This window comes from Vitis vinifera, chromosome 13 (assembly GCF_030704535.1).
Source record: "Vitis vinifera cultivar Pinot Noir 40024 chromosome 13, ASM3070453v1".
Lineage (NCBI taxonomy): Eukaryota > Viridiplantae > Streptophyta > Magnoliopsida > Vitales > Vitaceae > Vitis > Vitis vinifera.
Window position 1 is genome coordinate 1,948,099 of NC_081817.1, and position 19,327 is coordinate 1,967,425.

The following is a 19,327-nucleotide window of genomic DNA, read 5'->3' on the forward strand; positions in this document are numbered from 1 at the left end:
GAAAAAGATACCATCACCCTATTTACCCCCCTCCCCCCTCTCTAGGGTGACTACCATAGTTTGGATTAGCCTCAAATTCCTAACAGAGACCATACAAAGTGGGTGTATGAAGATCAAAGGTTAGAAGACACCAACATGAAGCAATTTGAAATCAAACAACCACCATTTATCAAATGAAACTATGACATTTGCAGAAACTCCAACAAACAAGAATCTGTGAATGGAATTATCTGCAAATGATTCTGGTTATAAAGCAAATTATACAAGTAGCATGGTCGGTATCAGAACTCTAATCCTCATTTTCCGGTCTCATCTAGGATGGAAATGTATCTAAATTGCTCATCAGTACGAGCACAACAGCTAAAGAACACAAAAGCTGTTTCAACAGGTAGATTTCCAATTTTTGTATGAGCTGATTCCCAGATAGTTTTTACATAATTTTTTTCAAGGTATTCAGCTGTTTGATGATCCACTCTACCCTCTAAGAAGATCTTCATTGAATTATAGAAAAGGGTTTGTGGAGCGTAAGCAGCATAGCTATACATACAAACATTTTACGTTCTTGTTTTGAGGGAAAAAAATAAGGACAAATTGATGGAACAAGGTTCAAGGAGAAGATATTTAGAACCTCTACAACTAGGTGCTGCCATTTGCAAAGACACCTCCCCCTGCTATGATTGAAAGTGAAGGTCCACGATTGGAGTTGCGACTGATCAGACTGTAGTCAAGAAACAATACAACAACAGTGATATCATCGTGAAAATGTCTCCTCACACCTCGCTCGATCTTTTTCAGGTCTGAGTATCTCATCTCCCTTTTCTTTGCCGCTTCCTGTAATGCAGCTTTGACAAGTTTCCTTGCAATCCCCTGCACAAAGACATAACATTGGGGTATATGTTAGGAAGCAATTTCAAGAGGTAATGACTCAGACTTGTTATCATACATATTTCTTTGAAAAAACAGTGTATCTCTTCACCATGCTCGGTTCAATTAGTTCAAGTAACTTGGACTGTTTATGTGATTCTTAGAATTTAGTACCACCCTGCTTTCAAGGATTAATTAAGGACCAACTATGTGGTTGAAAGAAAAGTATTTAGTTGAATTCCATGTCTAAGCATTATACACCAGATTCTGGGCTATTATTTCAGATAGAATCAAGAAACTCTAACAGGAGGTCGCAACTTAGAACCATACCCATAACAACTACATTCAATTTAAATACAAAAGAAATTTAAAAAATATAAACAGAAATCCTACATTACGTGGACTGTTGTTGACAATGTCAACTGCCTCCTGATTACTAAGGTTCTCCCATAGCCCATCAGATGCAAATATAAGAAACTGGTCTTCAGGGTGAAGTCTCTGCACTAGAACCGATGGCTCAGCTTTAAGGATTGGCTTGTGGAAGGGCTCATCCAGTCTAAACTTTGGCAATAGAGGCTCTCTGTTGAATTCAGCATTCTTCAGGTAAGCATCACCTATGGATCTTGAAACCTGAAATATTATAAAAGCTCTCTCAATAACAAATATCTTGAACGGCAATCTTCTGGAGACAAGTTTTTTTAAGAATTCCTGAATCATATTAAACTTTCTCAATAGGCATAGGAAACACAATTATATCATAAATAATACCATATTTTATTATTCTTTTGTAACTATTGCCAGCCACTCCAAAAGAATTCCAAATAATTCTGCCATTACCACGTGAACTTCATTATTAAAACAAGTGTTTTCTCAATGCAGGAAATCTCTTGTGAATTTCTCACAATCTATAATTTTTATAAGGGATTGTTCATGATATTTTCCTTATTAATCATCAAATGCCAACTTATTTCCATGGTTGAGAATTAAATCCCAAGTTGGACTCTGTTGATGTGGACAGTTTTAAACAAGTGAATTTTTATGATTTATTTATTTATTTTTATAGGTCAACAAAAAGATGCATTAAAAAGCCCTAAACAAAGGGAGTGCACCATATTCACACGGGGGTATACAAGAGGTGCCACCTAAATAAAAAACAAGAGCAAGACAAGAACAAGTAAAAACCACTATACACAGTTCAAGATATCAATAAAATCCAACAAAGAAGCACATTCCTTCCCCAACAGGGCTCTAGACCATTCTATAAGAGACCTAATAAAGATCTCTTTCAGCATATGGTTGTTGAGCTCTTCCTCATTGAAGATATTTCTGTTGCTTTCACGCCACATGCACCAAAACAAAGAAAGAGGAAGCATACTCCACACCCTCCTCCACCTTTTGTCCATGCCCTTCACCTTCCGACTTAGAAGGAGCTCTTTCACAAGATTTGGAAACACCATTTGTAGCCTGAAATTGCTAACAACATGTTCATAACTTTCTGTTTCCATCATAATGAATAAGAAGGTGGTTCGCTGATTCCTCTGTGACTTTACAAAGACTTCATCTGTTGGTCATCGACCATCTTCTCCTTATAAGAACGTCAATGGTTACCATCTTCCCTCACACAACCTCCTAAGCAACCAAAAAATTTTAAAAATCTCGAAGGGATATAGGTGCCCCAAATTTCTTTGACAGGGAACAGGGCTTCATTCTCATCAAGTCAAGGGTTGTAAAAATATCACTTGAAAAGCCTCCTCCTCCCTCCACAGCAAGCTATCGTCCCCCAATACTTGCACACTCACCTTGTGGATGAGCTTCATAAATTGCATCACAACTCCCAACTCTCAATCTTGAAGATGTCTTTTGAACAGAATTGACCAAAAGCCTTATACCTCCCTTACCACCCATAAGTCAGCTACTGTTACATTCCTACTATAGGCAATACTATCTAAGGGAACCCTCTTTCAAATTACACTCATCCACCCATCCATCCGACTAGAATTTGGTTTGAGGCCATTTCTAATCAAAATAACGGTTGGAAGGATTATTCCTCTCATTCTCTTCTAATTGCTTTCCATAAACCTATACCAAAAGCTTCACTCATCTCTAGAGTGGCCCCTTCCAACTCTCCATATTTGCTTTGAATTATCACCCTCCACAGGCAGTTATTCTGAAGGGCATATCTCCACAACTGTTTAAATGTTTTACTGGCTGAAACTAAATTTGAAGTTCTCATAACTTATTCACAATTTTTTATAAGACAACTTTTTCATTATAATTTTCCCTGTTAATCCTTGACATCCAAAATGATTTCCATAGTTGTAACCAAATCCCAAGTTAGACCTATTGTCAAACATAAGCATTTCCCCCCACTATGTTACTTGAGATAGGTCAAGTTTTTAGAAAGAAATAGTGAAAAATGGTGGTCATCAAGTTAATCTAGGGAAAAGGGGGGAATCCAAAAGCCCAAGGTTGTTTGACAAGAATAACATTGACTTTGGAAAAGAAAGGCATGTTAGGGAACACATATTTTGTTGATTCATAATTACTCAGAATATTCAGGGAATCTGATGGAAATTAAAAAATTACTACTATTCATGTCGAATTAAAAAATTATAATCAATAAAACCAGGTTGCCAACCCTAAAACAAAATTTCACATGAGCACCAAGTATTTTTGCATAAATCCAGAGAATATTTGACAGACTGAAGGATAAAAAGCAAGAGCATGTTGAAAAATGTAAATGAAAAGAATATTTATCAAAAAAAAAAAAGTGAATGAAAAGAAAGCAGAAAGAGCATCAAAACTCAAATCTAAAGAACATACAAAAAAACCCAAAGAGTTCACCTGTATTATACCCTTCACACGCCAAACCTTGTGCTTTAAAACCACTATCTGTGGATCATCAGGATGCAACATGCGCAACTCCTCTCTCACAGATTCAAAATTTGCATTGTGCTCAGAAGATAACTGAACGGCTTTTACCTCACTGAAGGCTTTCTCCAATCTTCCTAACACCACTCGAGAGTCTCCTGCATTTGCAATGTAAAGCAGTCCACTACATATTATACCAACTAAACAACATGAACCCGCAGAAGCAATTTGTGGCTTACTTAGCCACTGCTTCTTTACAAGAGAGAGGAATTCGTCCTCTGTCGCCAAAAATGCTTTGGTGATAACATCTTCTGACATTCCCTGATTCTCTGATGTGAATTCTGCACCATGAATAGCTGTCAAGTCAGTAAACATATGCATTAGCCATCTTCTCTAAGAAAAGACTATAATTAAAAATGGTGAGAAAGAGAGAGCGAGTTCTCAGTTCATGTATGATGTATAATTGAGTTTGACTGCTATTCAGGTTTTCACATGGTTTTAAAAACCGGACCGGACCGGCCGGTCCGACTGCCGGATGGTCACGATTCTGGTTCAGTCCGACAAATTGGACCGAAAAGTGATCGAACTGGAATCGGACCGGATGAACCAGCGGTCCAACAGGCAAATCGGACAAATCAGCCGGTTCCCTCCGAACCGTCCGGTTCAACTTTTTTTTTTTTTTTTCCTCCTAGCATCTGCGCAGCTGTTCCCATTGTCGCCGGCCACTGGAGCATTGTCCTGCTGGAAGCACCCCTCCCAAAATGCTGCAAAGCCCCGCCATCGGCCACTCAACACCCCACCCCCTTGCCGCACGCCCCCAAGCCCAGCAACTGCAAAATTCCCCCACAACACTCCTCCCTAAAACGCTGCAAAGCCCTGTCACCGGCCACTCAACCCCCCCACCCCCCGCCGCGCACCCCAAGCCCAATTGCAAAATTCCCCCATCCTCCCTCCTCTCCTCTCCTCTCCTCTCCCAAAATCCCCCTGCGCCTTGCCTTCCTAGTTCCCACTGCCTTCTATTTTTGTTTTTTAAAATTTAATTTTTATTTTTTATATTTAATATCTTAATATTTAATTTCTTAATTTTTTGTTGATTGTAATTGTAATGATATGTTTACTATTTAAATTTTTCATTTTTATTTTATTTTATTTATTGCACATAGAAATTTTAATTTATTGAAATTATTGGGTTAATTGACATCCACAGGTAAAAAACTTTGTGAAAAAACTTAACAAACAAAGTAAATATTATCAAAATTTAGATATAATCTATTATTTTTTAAATTTTAATAACATGTAAAAATATATATTTATGACGTCACCGGTTCGACTGCGGTTCGACCGTCAGTCCGACCAGTGAACCGTGAACCAATAACTTTTCCGGTTCAATGACTGGTCCAATTCTGAAAACATTGGGTTTTCATGTACATGTTTCATTTCTTTTCTATAAAATACCATTCATGAAGACTAATATCCAATAGGAACTTACTTTATCAATAAAATTTATAAAAATTATATTTTCTTTGCTTTACTCCTTACAGCTAAGAGTTAAAGTTTACAACTCATGACCAGGGTGGCAGGTTACGTCTAGCAAACAGATCTAAGCTTTCAAGCCCTTTAAAGCTTGAATGCAATCATTGAAATGAAATTCTTTCATTTTCTTGAAGTCTTAGAAGGTCCACAACCCCTGTAATTGAATTTTTCAGGAATAGAAAACAAAATTTTCCAGCATATTCCCTAGTCCAAATTATTTCTAGGAGCAACTAATCCTGGTTCCTAAATCTTGAATAACAGATAGACCTGTTGCATTCTGAATATACCATCACTTATTAAAAGCAGATTTTGTAAAGCTCCCATTGACTCAAGAACGTCGGTTTTGACCTCTTTTAAGTTTGATTATTGAATCTCAATCGTGAAACTTACTTCTACCATCCAATTAAAATGCCTTCATTCATGATACCTCAGAAAGATTTTTCCCTGCTTTGACTTTTCAATTTCTTCTTTTTGGATAAAAAAAAATATATATCTATCGGGGTTAACAGACTGATAGAACTAGAATGTGATTGGGGTCTGGTCTTTGTTGGTGTATACTTTTTGCTTACCCACTTCATTTTTTTTCTTTTGAGTTGTTCCCCTGCCCGAGCGAAATGCAAATAATAAACTACTGTACCAGTTGACCAAATTGGTGTGATGCGAACTAGTCAAATAATCATCATGCCAGCATTGAAAAAGAGTGCATGAAAATGAAACTTAATGGAGGAAAAACAAATACTTTACATAGCCAATGGAGGAAGAACATACTCTTAAGATTGTCAAATAGTCTACTGTTGACAAACCGGGAAGCTTCAGGACCTCCATGGCCATCATAAATTCCAACAAATGTTCCTTGTGGACCTGAATCAAGTGAGCTCAGCGGCCCCGAATCAAGTCTGCTATGATCTTCCAATACATTATTAGCTTGAATTACTGCCATAGAAAAGTCCCCATTAACATGGCGCCCTGAATCTTTATACCACAATAAACCATCAACCCGGCCTGCAACATCCCCTCTACCAGAATTTTCACCTTCTATGGAAGGCCTCCAACATGGTGCCACAATCCTCATCAGTGAATTAGATACCATAACTCACATATTCTCACCCAAATGACCCAGCAATTGATCTATTGAAATCAGTCTCAAAAACAATATCAAATCCTAATTCCAATTCTATACTCTTTTCAACTCCAAAACCCACATCACAATTTCCAAAAATTAGATACACATTGATTGATGCAGACACCATTAATCTGTATATGCATTGAAACATCAAATTATCAAATTAACCAAACGGGTATGTGCAAAAACTTCATAAAATATCTCAGAAACAAAGTCTACACAAAATCCCAGAAATGTTTCTCACATACCTTGAATCTTTATGCTGAGATTTTGATAACCGTTTTGTCTAAGATCTATCAATAGCTGAAAACCCCCATCACTGGAAGGATTGAATTGAGATTTGTGAGAAAGCTGAGGAAGGGTAGATCTGGAGACAGCAGAGAGATAAAAGACAGGGGTTGTGGAGTTGTTATTGGTCTTTTCTTTCTTCTAAAGAAAGGGCATATACAACAAATCCCTCATTTTGAATTGAGTTCCATGACTCTCTCGCTTTGGGGCTTTTGCCTTTTGGTTTTGGGGTTGGGTTTTCAATTTTTTGTTTTTCTATTTTATTGCATGGGTTTTGACTTTGACCCCTAACAAACCACCATTTCAGGCAATTATTCCTCCCCTTTCCCATCTCTTTATATGGTAATACCCAACAAAAAATAAAAGAATAATAAAACAAAAATAAATTTGTGTGTGAAAATAAGCTTTTTTTTTTTATGGAAATTTTAATTTTTTTAAAATGATTTCATCTTAAATTATGAGCATGGGTCCTTAATATTTAATTAAAAAGATTAAATAATCTCAAAATTATAAATGTAATATTTCCCGTCTTTTTATTTGAAAAGTAACTTTTTTTTTTGCATAAATATCTTTTATCATTTTAAATATTTATATGTAAGTTTTCAAATATAATGTTATTTTACAATAATAAGGATATTTTTCAAATTGAGACAAAAAAAGATAAAGGATTAAATTTAAAATTTTAGGTTTTTATTTACCCTTTTAATCAAATAACCTTTTTAAACAAAACTAATTTATGTTTTTTAAAAATAATCTAACTTAAAAGATATGTTTTATAAATTTTCTACAAAAAATAATTTTTTTGATAACTTATTTTTAAAATATTTTGTTTTTAAAAACAAGGTTTTATAGGTTTGTAATTATTTTTTATAAAATATTTAAGCAATAATTGAAAACATGAAAAATATTTTAAAAACTTCTATATTGCACTTAATTATACAATACATTCATGGAAATGTTTTTAATATTTGAATTTTTTACCAAATATGAGGAAAGAAAAAGAAAAATCTATTATTTTCTTTGTCGTTTTCTTTTTATTTTAAAATTTTGAAAAAAAAATGCATAAAAACTATTCTAAAAATATTTATTAAGAGTTGATAAAGATTAATACTAAAAAATGTAGTCTTAGTAAGTGGCATATGTTTTGGATTTAATTTGTCCATGGTTCATAAAATTTATTGCTTATCATAAGAAATTAAAATTATTTTAAAAAAATTATAATAATTTTTTTATAAATAATGGACAAAATGAAAAATAAATTATTGTTAAATAATCCAACCCATTTTCACAATTATTTTTTTTTGAAAAGCTAAAAAATATTTTTAAAATTTAATAAAAGATTATTAAAAAAAATATCTTAAAAATAATTTAATATCAAATCCAATAAAATATTACTTCATAGAATTCGAATTTTTTCATTTTTAATAACATTAAAATTTTATTTTATTAAAATTTATTGCTTAAAACAAAAAGACGAAATTTTATGTAAGGTCTAGTTGTCTAGACCGGCCCTTACGTAAAATCCGAAGAACACATGGGTATATCAACAAATACAGCGAAACAGAAGGACCCACATGCAAATAAATTCCATTTTATTACCAGTCTCAGCATTCGGCAACTAGCCTCCAACAAAACGATGTCGTTTTGTCTACACTCCGCTCCAAACAACTCCCGAATCAGTTGGATCCAAAACCGGAGACGCCTCGCTTTGAAAAACTCCCGTTTCGCGTCGGAAGCGATTCGTGCCATCACTGGCAACTCAACCATGGCAAACTCAGTACGAGTCGCGGCCGTTCAGATGACTTCAGTCAACGATCTCGCCGCGAACTTCGCCACCTGTTCCCGCCTTGTCAAAGTATCGTTTCGATTTTCGATTATTTTGTTGTGTTTTTCTGTGGTTGTTATTTTTTTCCTTATGCTTGCGTTTGGTTCTTGAGAAACCGCAGTAAAATAAGAGGGAGTTTTGGGAATCTTGAAACGGATAATTCAAAAAGTCTTTATTTCTTTGCCACGGCTTCTCTGCTACTGGACAGGCCGTCGCAGAATATCCATTTATGTTAAATGTTTTCACGTTCGTTTCGTTTCGTTCTGTTTCTCAGCAATCAAACACGCCGTCACAGAAAATCCATATATGTTGATCGTTGATTCTTGATCACTTTCATTTATTTTTCTACGGTTTCTCAGCAACGAAACGGATTGTCACAGAAAAATCCGTATATGTTTTGTTTTTTTCCTTTAATAAATCACTTTTTCGTTTTCATCCAACGGTTTCTCAGAAACAAATCAGGCGATCACATAAAATCCATATTTGTTAAATTTTATTGCATTTTATGTTCTTATTGCAAAACATAATCGGTTGGTAGGGCTACGATACCATTCTAACCGCTGGAACCTAGCTTGAGATCAGTTCAATTGGAAGCTTGAGATATAGGAATCGAGATATCTTCGCTATGGAGATTGTTAAACACTTAAGACTTTTGAACTAAGCTCACACTTCCCACTTCTCAAGCTCATAAACATCCTAAGACTTCTAAAAAATTGAGTTAATTCAGTTCAGTTATATGATTGTTTGAGTTCGTTCATCTTGGAAAAAGAGCTCAGCTCATTCCCAATCTTGGAGCTTTTTAATGTTTTAAGCCAAACTTGAACAACCTACACTTTGGCTTGATTACAGCTGTGTGGATTGTCTTTTTAGTACTTTTCTTATATCAGTTTTGACTTAGTTTTCTAGACTACCCAAATAAATCTATGGAATTTTTTAGTAATTAGCATTCATATATGGAGGGTATTGTTTATTTTCCCATGATTAGTGTTGCACATAATAAATGTGCAAAATAAATAACTATGAATTTCCCCATGTTTTGTTGGGCACGTTAGTTTATTGCTTTAACTTGAGCTATTTATGTAATCAACCTTTGGGATTTGCAGTAGTTTTGAGTAAGATACTTGTCAGGTTTTGATTTATTTATTATACCTCTTTGAAGTTCCATGTCTAATTTTTAGAATTGATATTTGCAAAGGAAGCAGTATCTGCAGGGGCAAAGTTCATCTGTTTTCCTGAAAATTTCTCGTTTGTGGCTACCAAGGATGGGGAGAGTCTTACTATTGCTGAGCCTTTAGATGGCCCAATCATGCAAGGATACCGTTCTCTTGCAAGGTCAGACTACTATAAACTGAAATTTTAGAAAGCACGCTTATGTTTATTTATACATGTGTTCCATACATACCCAACCAAATTTAATATGGTTGAGTATTACTTTTTTGGTCTTTGCTACCAGGAAATGTTGTTCTTTCACTGTCTCTTTCATTTTCTTTGTGATTTATGACTTTTGCAGAATTACTTATTTGTTCATTCCTCTGAGCCATGAAGTTTCTTAAATTGCAGAGAATCCAAAATTTGGTTGTCACTTGGAGGCTTCCAAGAAAAAGGACAGGATGATGCACACCTGTGCAATACACATGTTTTAATTGATGATACTGGCAACATTAGAAGCAAATATCGAAAAATACACTTGTAAGATGTCTGATTTTGTTTCAGTTGCATTTTATCTTTTTATTTTATCACTATTACTGATCTCTTTCTCTCTCTAGCTCACGCCTTGCATGCACACATTATTGATAAGTAGAATGATATATCAAATGGATTGAATTACATGCAAACCATTATAGTTGTACATGAAATATGTGGTCTTCTATCGCAACAAGTCTATCTATCATAGACCATGATGCAGCACACGATCATCATTAGTTTTTATTTTAAGTTCATCATTAGTTTCTTATTTTAAATTTATTTGCTTTACTATTTTGTATAAGAGATTACCTAGTTTTCGTAGTTTCCATTTATTTCTAGTTTCTTATTTCAGTTATTTCCTTTATTTTTGCATTACAAACATTATTTAAAGACTTATTGTAATTGTTGGAATCAGTTCAATATAATTTATTAGAATTATTCCCTAATTTTCTGATCCTATTGTGATCTTTGTGTTTATTCCCGAGTGTTTTTCTGTTTTGTTTTGAAACAAACCTTCCACTGCACTAGACCACTTCTTGTCTTCTTCCTTTTGAAGTTTACCTGATATTTCTAATGAACATAAAATCAATTCACCATCATGTATGCTAGGAAAAAATACTGAGTAGCGGAAAATAACTGGATGGAGATAAAAATGGATGGATAGGATTAGAGGAGGTAACAGTGGTTGATTGTGGTATTTTAGATAGAAGTAGCAGAGGCAGTTATGGATGATGGTGGATCCACTAGTGTTTAGTTTTGCTAAAGATGATGGTACAGGTTAGAATTTCAATGTGGATAACGCTGATGGTCAATGAGGGTAGTGTACCTGATACCGGTTTTGCTAATAGTATGGAGTCTGGTTGTTGATTTGACTCCAGCAAAGATGCCCACAGTGATGGTGCTGGAAACCTATTACAGGAGGCAGAAAGCAGGTTTGAGGTCCCAATGACCTCACAGATTGTTTGAGAAAGGAATAAAGCATGGTTTCAGAAGGGGAAAGAAATTCTAAGTTTCCTTTTTCTCCTCTTGTAAAATTAAAATACACTGGGGTAATTTGTCACCATAATGCAGGACTGCAGTAACATCCTTGTTAAGGTGGGGAGGTTAGATTTTCCACACATAAACGCTTTATTCACTGATTGAAATAAAAAATAAAACTCATATTAGGTCGAGAGGTGCGGTTTTCCATGTACAGACATCATTCACTGATTGAAACCCTCATTTGAGGCTTATCCTTCTTGTCTTCGGTTTTAAAGAGAAAGAGAATGCCTGCAGTTGGCAGTTTCAAACTTAGAATCACAAAGCAAGAGTGGAAGAGAGGTGCTCGTGGGAATGGAAGTGAGGAAGCACATGCACTTGATGCTTAAAACATTGATTATAGAAGAGTCATATGTTTGTGTAAGGGTGCCAACACACATTAGACACATGCACATATGTCAATTATCAGAACATTGTGAACAAGCTGAGGCATCCTAACAGACCAGTAGAGTTGATCCCCTATTTGCTTCTTTTTGATAAATAACCTTGATATGGCATCTTTACATGCAGATCACTATACTGGTATTTATCAATGTAACTGAGAATGATTGAGTTATATGCATTATTTGGATCCATTAGTAGGTTAATCTGATGGTATTTCTTTTCATTCCTGAGAGCCCTCATAATTTGCATGCAGTTCTCATATACTAAACTTGCTTAAAGTTGATATTATAATGTTTCCCCTATGGATATGCTCTAATAAGAAATGTTCTTCCTATTTAAAGGTTTGATGTGGATGTTCCTGGTGGAGCGGTCTACAAGGAGAGCAGCTTTACAGAAGGAGGTGAATTCTTACCTGTGTTTGATTTTTCTGATATGCTAGTAAAGTTTTCTCCTACATTGTTCATACATATTTATGTCACTTGTTGTAAAATGGCTTCTGTGGCAAATGTAAAATTACATTATTCAGCTTTGTCAAAACTTCTCATCGGTGTACTTTGAACTCCCCTATAGTATTGGTATTCATACTGCATGATTGGTGCTTTCTTCTGATCTTTTTGTTTTCTCAAGTAAAGAGCAATTTTCTCCTTGGAGGGAATGTTTGTGACAGATATGGTCAACTCTGAATTACAAGATGTATTCTTATTAAAATTGATCGTGTCATCCATGTGTATAAGATAGATCTGGTCCATATCATCTTTGTTATTCTTATATCTTCTATCTGTTTTTGGTGGTGAGGGTAGCATGGAATGGTTATTCCAATCATCATGTACTTTAATGAAACGTACTTTTTCTGGTGTTTCCCAAGTAATAGTTGCCTTATGACATAATTGAATGGATGATTTGACTTTTTTGTGTGTGAGAATTCTAAATTGGTGAAGTTTTCAGGGAAGGAAGTTGTTGCGGTAGACAGCCCCATTGGTCGTTTGGGTGTAACGGTTTGCTATGATTTGAGATTCCCAGAGCTTTATCAGCAGCTAAGGTTCCTACACGATGCACAGGTACATACAAGGGGATTCCTTAGCTTTGCATTGTGACCGGCTTTCTTTTCTTACCTATGTTAACATTGATTAAAATATGCAGGTTCTATTGGTGCCTGCAGCTTTCACAAAAGTAACTGGTCAAGCACACTGGGAACTTCTTCTTCGTGCTCGTGCAATTGAGACTCAGTGCTATGTATGGAATTCCTTCTCAACTCTTTCCAAATGTTTTTTTTTTCTTCTTTTAAACAATAATTACAGTGGTTACCATGCCTTCCGCCATAAAAGAAAACAATCTTCACACCAAAAGATGTGCATGCAGAACACCATCCCAGTTTAGGATCCGATGGTGGGGTTCATTTTGTTTTAAGGTGCTTCTCAAAGATGTTGTATTAATATTAGAGATAGATCAACACGACACATGTTAGTGTTGCTATTGCATCACTGGAAGGCATTATATTTTCTTTTCTCTCTATTGAAATAGTTTTCCAGAATTTTATCTGATGTTATGGAGATATTCTTTCTTGGCTATTTTCTTTAGGCTTTGACTCATTCATCTTGTGTGCTATCATGTTTGCTGCTGCTTCATTTGTGGGAATGATGTTGATGAATCTGCTATCAGGTCATAGCTGCTGCACAAGCTGGAAAGCATAATGATAAAAGAGAAAGTTATGGAGACTCCTTAATAATTGATCCATGGGGAACAATAATTGGCCGTCTACCTGGTGAGAACTGGTTCCCTTTTACACTCTGATGTCTAATCTATGATGTGTGCCTCTACTCAAAAAGGACAATGAGGGAGCAGTGATTTTATGGGGAAAGAACTTGTTTCTCAAGCTATCTATCTTTCACTCACACTGACTCCAGATTGCTAAATCGATGGTTGTTTTTTTTTTTTTTTTTTGATAAGTAAAGAAAATTCATTTATAAAGAGACGCCAAAAGAGCGACTCAAGGTATACAGCCTATGTAAGGTATACAAACCTATACACCCGCCACCAAAAGAGACCAAAAACATATAAGAGACCCACCAACCAAAAGGCCCAAAACCTTACAATGATCCCACCCAATCTATAAAATTCACCAAAGTTTGAGGGCATTCTACTATAAACAGCTTTGCCTCAGACCAAAGCGAGCATAAAAAGGAATATTTCAACCACTGTATTGATATATCATCATCCTTGAAGGCTAAACGATTTCTCGCCTTCCAAACCGTCCAAAAAATATGCAAGGGCGCCGCCTTCCACACTTTCCTGTGTTTCTTGCCCACAGAAGAAGTCTGCCAACTAAGCAAAGTCTCTCTAACTGAACACGGCATCACCCAAGACACCCCAAACAAAGAAAAAAGCAACTCCCATAAGACCCTTGTTTTGGAGCAGTGGAGAAGCAGATGATCTATGGTCTCCTCCTTTTCCATACACATGTAACATCTATTAGCCAATGACCATCCTCTTCTCTGAACAAGATCTAGGGTAAGCGCCTTACCCCATGCGGCCTCCCACGCAAAAAAGCTGATTTTGGGTTGTACCCACACCTTCCAAATGCAGCTAGATGGGAAAGAACTAGGGCAGTCTGCTTCTAGAGCAAGGTATAGAGACTTAGCCGAGAAAATGCCACTCTTTGTTTCAGTCCAAACTACCTTATCATCTACGTCTCCAATGACTCTCTTCACGTGAAGACACCCCAAAAATAATTCCGCCTCCTCCACCTCCCAATCGTTTAGGGCTCTTGAAAAACAAGGGTTCCAACCCCCCCTACCCCCTTGCACCAAGGGATCCCAAACATCCGCCACCCAAGCTTCCTTTTCAATCGATAAGGCATAGATGGAAGGAAACGAATCGCACAGAGGGGCATCCCCACACCATCTATCCCTCCAAAAGCTCACCCTCCTCCCATTGCCAACACTAAAAGAAATCCGCGCACCCACCAAATCCCAGTCCATCCTTATCCCTTTCCAGAGCCCCACGCCATGCGCCTCTCTCACTTCCCGCGTGCGCCAACCCCCTCTATCTTCCCCATACTTCCCTCTAATCACTTGATTCCACAAAGCCTCTCTCTCGTTTGCAAAACACCAATTCCATTTAGAAAGGAGTGCCTTATTGAGATTGGAAAGGCATTTGATCCCTAAACCCCCTTTCTTCTTGCTTAAGCACACCACCTTCCATCTTACTAAATGTGGTTTACGCTCCAAACTGCCACCGCCCAGAAAATCCCTTTGGATTTGTTCTAGTCTTCTTCTAACTGAACTTGGTAAACTTAGAACAGACATATAGTAAATGGGAAGGTTTGACAAAGTACTTCGGATTAAGGTTGCTCTTCCTCCCTTGGATAAGTATTGTCTCTTCCACATAGTCAATCTTTTGCGGAACCGCTCTTCCACTCCATCCCACATTGCCACTGACTTAAACGGAGCGCCCAAAGGAAGACCCAAATACGTGGACGGGAGACTACCCACTTTACATCCAAAGTCCAAGGCAAGATCATCAATATCCACAACCCTCCCTACTGGAATAAGTTCACTCTTATCCAAGTTAATTCTCATTCCCGAAGCGGCCTCAAACCACACTAGCAGCCAACTTAGGTAAGTCAGCTGATCTTGGGAGGCTTGGCAAAACACCAAAGTATCATCTGCGAACAACAAGTGTGAAATCTGAACCCCACCTTCATTCCTTCCCTTCACCTGACAGCCCGAGATATAACCATTGTCCACAGCCCTATTAAGGAACGAGCTGAAGACCTCCATGGCAATCACAAAGAGATAAGGCGAGAGAGGATCCCCTTGCCTTAAACCCCTTGAGCTTTGGAAAAATCCCTTAGGCGTTCCATTGATCAACACAGAGAAACTTGCAGTGGATATGCACTACTTGATCCACCCTAACCATTTCTCCCCAAAACCCATTTTCTGCATTACTGTAAGAAGAAAGGACCAGTCCACATTGTCATATGCCTTCTCTATGTCAAGTTTACACAAGATCCCATTTTCATTGTTCTTTAGAATTGAGTCAATGGCTTCATTAGCTATTAACACCGCGTCTAGAATCTGTCTTCCCTCCACAAAAGCCCCTTGAGCCTTAGAAACCACCTTTCCAACCGCTCTTTTAAGTCTATTGGCTAAAACCTTAGCCAACCACTTGTATAGGCTTCCCACTAAACTTATGGGCCTGAACTCCCTCAAATCCTCAGCCCCCATTTTTTTTGGGATTAAAACCAAAAAAGTAGTGTTTAGCCTTTTCACAAATCGATGGTTGTTGCTAGTTTCTTCTTAAGTTTCCCTTGTGTACCTGGCACCTGGAAACTAAATTAATTACGGTCTTTGTCCCATATGCCACTGGATTAAAGGAACTGCCCTCAAGTTGGTGGTTCAGAAATGCTTTGATCCTAAAGGTAATGTGGCAACTCTTAAGATTTTGTCCAGCTCAGGAGACATCGCCTGTTGGAAATTCTGTATTTCCTTGTTCATGCTGTTAGTTCAGAAATGTTTCGACTCTAAAGGCAACATAGCAACTTTAAAATTTTTCTAGTTCATGGGAAGAAACCTCCCAAATCTAAACTATGCATGACTGAGTTCCTTATTAATGTCTTATTGCAAGAGATGGTGTCCACTCCACAGTGTCAGAATATGTGTCATTTCCTGCTTCATACTGTGATACCCTCTTGCCTACATGTGAGCTAACACATCGTGAATTCTCCCAGGAAGAATAGAAAGTGACACTTAAAACCCTAGTCCTGCACTCACAGATCCCTTCTTCTTGAAGGCCAACTTGCAAGATCTCTAAGTCCAAAAAATTACATGATTTGATGGATGATATACAGTTTGTTTTTTGCACTTGCACACATATAAGTACTAGTTGGATGCAAATGTTTTCATTTTTCAATAGTATTAGAATAGGTCAAATGTTTAAAATTTAACATATTTAAGTTCTCTTCCTGTTTCAATGTCCTAGTCAAGATCTAGTTAATAGTAGGTTCAATATCACTGCATTGTTACTCCAAAAGAGGTCATGGTCTGTTCTTTGCATCCTTGTAGAAGCATCTTTCTTCCCTAAGGGATAAGAGTTGAAGTTTACTGTTAAAAGCATTGCTCTTCATGCTCTTAGTAGGTGTACTAACAACTACAGAAACAGAATGCCCATGATCAGTTCTTCTGTTTTCGTGTTTCAGATCGACTGTCAACAGGCATTGCTGTAGCTGACATTGATTTCTCATTGATTGATTCTGTAAGAGCAAAGATGCCAATTTCTCAGGTAATTGTATAAAAATGTTCGCAGTTTTTATGTTTCGATGAACTTGTAAATCAAATCCACTGTGGATGTTTGAAAGACCTTTTCCTTACTGCATTTGGTGATAAGCCCCAGAATGCATACCTGGAGCCTCTAATGTTAGAAAATAATCTTCAGATTCGGGAAGCCAGACACAACTTTACAATATATATATATATATAGATGTTGTTTTCATTCCGATCATCTGCTTATCTACATGCCAATTGGTGAAAATACTAATGAAATCAATTGGATTCATTCTGTTTTGCATAGAAATCACTTAGATGGCTGTATTCTTTGTCTTTCACTCTTGTTTAAATTACAAGAAGGGCATTCAAATCAATAAATAACTTCACCTCTGTTTCTTTTTGGTATTATGATGACATTTCCATGTTAACTACTGGGTTGTGTGTTAAGTGCGATGTAAGAAACAATGAACTGCTCCAATTTTGTAAGGCACCCAAAAACACCCTTATGATATTTGTTTGTTTGAACTTGTGATCTTTTCCCCACTTTGTAATTCATTTATTCAATATGGAGAACCTATTTTTTATTTATTCATCTTTATCTCTTTTTACGTGTTGATACTTGGGTGAACATATGATCCTACATAAAGGCTTCTATTTATATCAGCTTCGTATTTTTTAACCAGAAGTAAATTTTAGGTTTCACAAATTAAAACAACAAATGAAAAGGCGCCATTATAATGAGTGCATGTGGCCAAGTTTTAGTACTCATCTTCTGATCTTGGGGCATCTGGGGCATTTCATTATTCATCCTGTTCTAAAATTGCTTTTCTTGAAGTTTAAATGAAGGAAATCCACACTGTATTGTGGAAGTGTAAGTTGGCATATTGAAGAAGTGCCCCTAAGCTTATGTTGGCAGGAGATCAAAAGGATCAACATTTTCAGTATCATGAGATTGGGATGGTTGTTGACTTATATCACATATAACCTGTCATGGTCTGAATTGTTTAGGCTTGTGAGTTTTACAGGCCAAGTCTGGGCACCAGAAATTCGCACCAGGCTCAGCTGTGGTGTTTATCACTGCCCCCCATCTTTCATCCTAAGTTCATCAACTAGTAGAATCCTATATTCTTTTATAAATTTATAATATAGTTTCAATAATATTTGGCATATAGAGTTATTTCTAATACTATAGAATTGAGTTCATATTCCACTTAGAGAGAATCATTAAATTCAAATTTACCTTTTCTTTCCACTCACATATTACATCCTTAATTAGTCAACTGGTTTGTGGATGGAGTGATTATTTTGGATATGAAGTGGTGAAGCCAATCAAACATCATGGGATGCCAACCAATTGACCTAAAAGATTAAGCTGTTAAGTAGTTATGATTTGGGCCCATAATGGAATATATGGAGACAGTAGAACAGTAGTAGTAGGAAAGACTTGAAGTTGAGACTTCTGGTTATTAATAGCTTTGATATTATGTCAAGTTACCAAACTTTTCTGAAAACTTAAGCTGCTAAAATCTGGGCCCGCAACATATATCAGGCCAACAATCTCGATCGACGATCTACAATTTATGCCTGACTAGTACTAATCTAATAGTCACCTGATGTGGCATATCTTTATAGGACACCGCCTGTACTGAACCTCTCTTTATGGTTGGGCCTGGGCACAGTTTAAACACTTCAACTTTCGTCAGTATGTGCAGGCAAGCTCAGGCACAGTGCTTGTTTGTTCGGATAATACTGTTTCTTTGTTTTTTTTCCCCTCTTAAATCACTTTGCAGCATTGAATAGCATAGGGTTTTTTCATGTTTCTAATGCAATTTACCTCTGCAGCATCGGAAGCCCCCTGAGTTCTGGAAATCTGCTTCTCTATGATTTTTGGAAGACATGTCCTTCAGTTGCCCCTCTTACCCAGGTGGTAAGTCGACACTGTTTTGGACACTTCACATCCTACTTCTAATGAAGGATCACACATTTATGTATTTAGAATTGGACAGATCATATTCCTCTTTGAAGATGAGTGGGATATCCATGCTCTATCGTTTCTATGATCCTGTTGGAAGACCCAGAATAATTATATTGATCCCTGTATTATCAGTTGACACTATTCTTCTGTCCTTCCAATATTTTGTACCAGCTTTCCCAGATCAAAGTGTAAGTACCTCATTAAATTGCATCTCCAAGTATACTTCCTTTTCTTTATCAGATGTATAATGCAGTATGGTGCAGTACCAAAAATAATTAGCAGGTTCATGGTAGATGGTGTTTTCCTTCGGTTCTCCTTTCAAATATTTAGGAAAATGATTATCCTCCGGTTTACTTCTCTAATATATTTTGTGGCATGCGATATGATATTTTACAAAATCAGGGCATTTCTGACTAATGTATGTTAGAATTAGTGGAAGATGTGGCATTACTTAAGGCACACATCACCCTTTTAAG

The 19,327-nt window shown here is 36.6% G+C and overlaps 2 protein-coding genes across 3 annotated transcripts; one reads left to right on the plus strand and one right to left on the minus strand.

Annotated features, from left to right (window-relative positions):
* Positions 1-377: 377 nt before the first annotated feature.
* On the minus strand, positions 378-6,928 carry LOC100262161 (probable protein phosphatase 2C 38). Of its 2 annotated transcripts, none has more exons than XM_002281574.4 (5): positions 6,640-6,928; positions 6,037-6,522; positions 3,709-4,076; positions 1,258-1,494; positions 378-867 (listed from the first exon to the last, which is right to left on the minus strand). In XM_002281574.4, the coding sequence occupies exons 2-5, from the start codon at positions 6,356-6,358 to the stop codon at positions 637-639; spliced, it is 1,158 nt and encodes a 385-aa protein (XP_002281610.1). In that variant the 5' UTR covers positions 6,359-6,522; positions 6,640-6,928; the 3' UTR covers positions 378-636. The 2 variants fall into 2 exon arrangements, with proteins under 2 accessions (XP_002281610.1, XP_010658151.1); XM_010659849.3 differs by having other exon boundaries at positions 3,709-4,091.
* A 1,372-nt stretch (positions 6,929-8,300) lies between these two features.
* LOC100251802 (deaminated glutathione amidase, chloroplastic/cytosolic) lies at positions 8,301-19,143 on the plus strand. Its single transcript, XM_002275631.5, has 9 exons — positions 8,301-8,534; positions 9,700-9,836; positions 10,065-10,193; positions 11,954-12,012; positions 12,558-12,670; positions 12,753-12,845; positions 13,272-13,374; positions 16,810-16,892; positions 18,719-19,143. Exons 1-9 carry the CDS (start codon positions 8,316-8,318, stop codon positions 18,758-18,760), a joined length of 978 nt encoding a protein of 325 aa, XP_002275667.3. The 5' UTR covers positions 8,301-8,315; the 3' UTR covers positions 18,761-19,143.
* The last annotated feature ends 184 nt before the right edge of the window (positions 19,144-19,327 follow it).

Coding starts and splice junctions, on each gene's coding strand:
- LOC100251802 (XM_002275631.5), top strand. CDS start 8,316: ATGTCGTTTTGTCTACACTCCGCTCCAAACAACTCCCGAATCAGTTGG. Junction 12,013..12,557: donor GAGCAGCTTTACAGAAGGAG/GTGAATTCTTAC, acceptor TGAAGTTTTCAG/GGAAGGAAGTTGTTGCGGTA. Junction 13,375..16,809: donor AATAATTGGCCGTCTACCTG/GTGAGAACTGGT, acceptor TTCGTGTTTCAG/ATCGACTGTCAACAGGCATT.
- LOC100262161 (XM_010659849.3), bottom strand. CDS start 6,358: ATGGTATCTAATTCACTGATGAGGATTGTGGCACCATGTTGGAGGCCT. Junction 4,092..6,036: donor ACTATTTGACAATCTTAAGA/GTATGTTCTTCC, acceptor CTGACTTGACAG/CTATTCATGGTGCAGAATTC. Junction 868..1,257: donor TCAACAACAGTCCACGTAAT/GTAGGATTTCTG, acceptor GTCTTTGTGCAG/GGGATTGCAAGGAAACTTGT.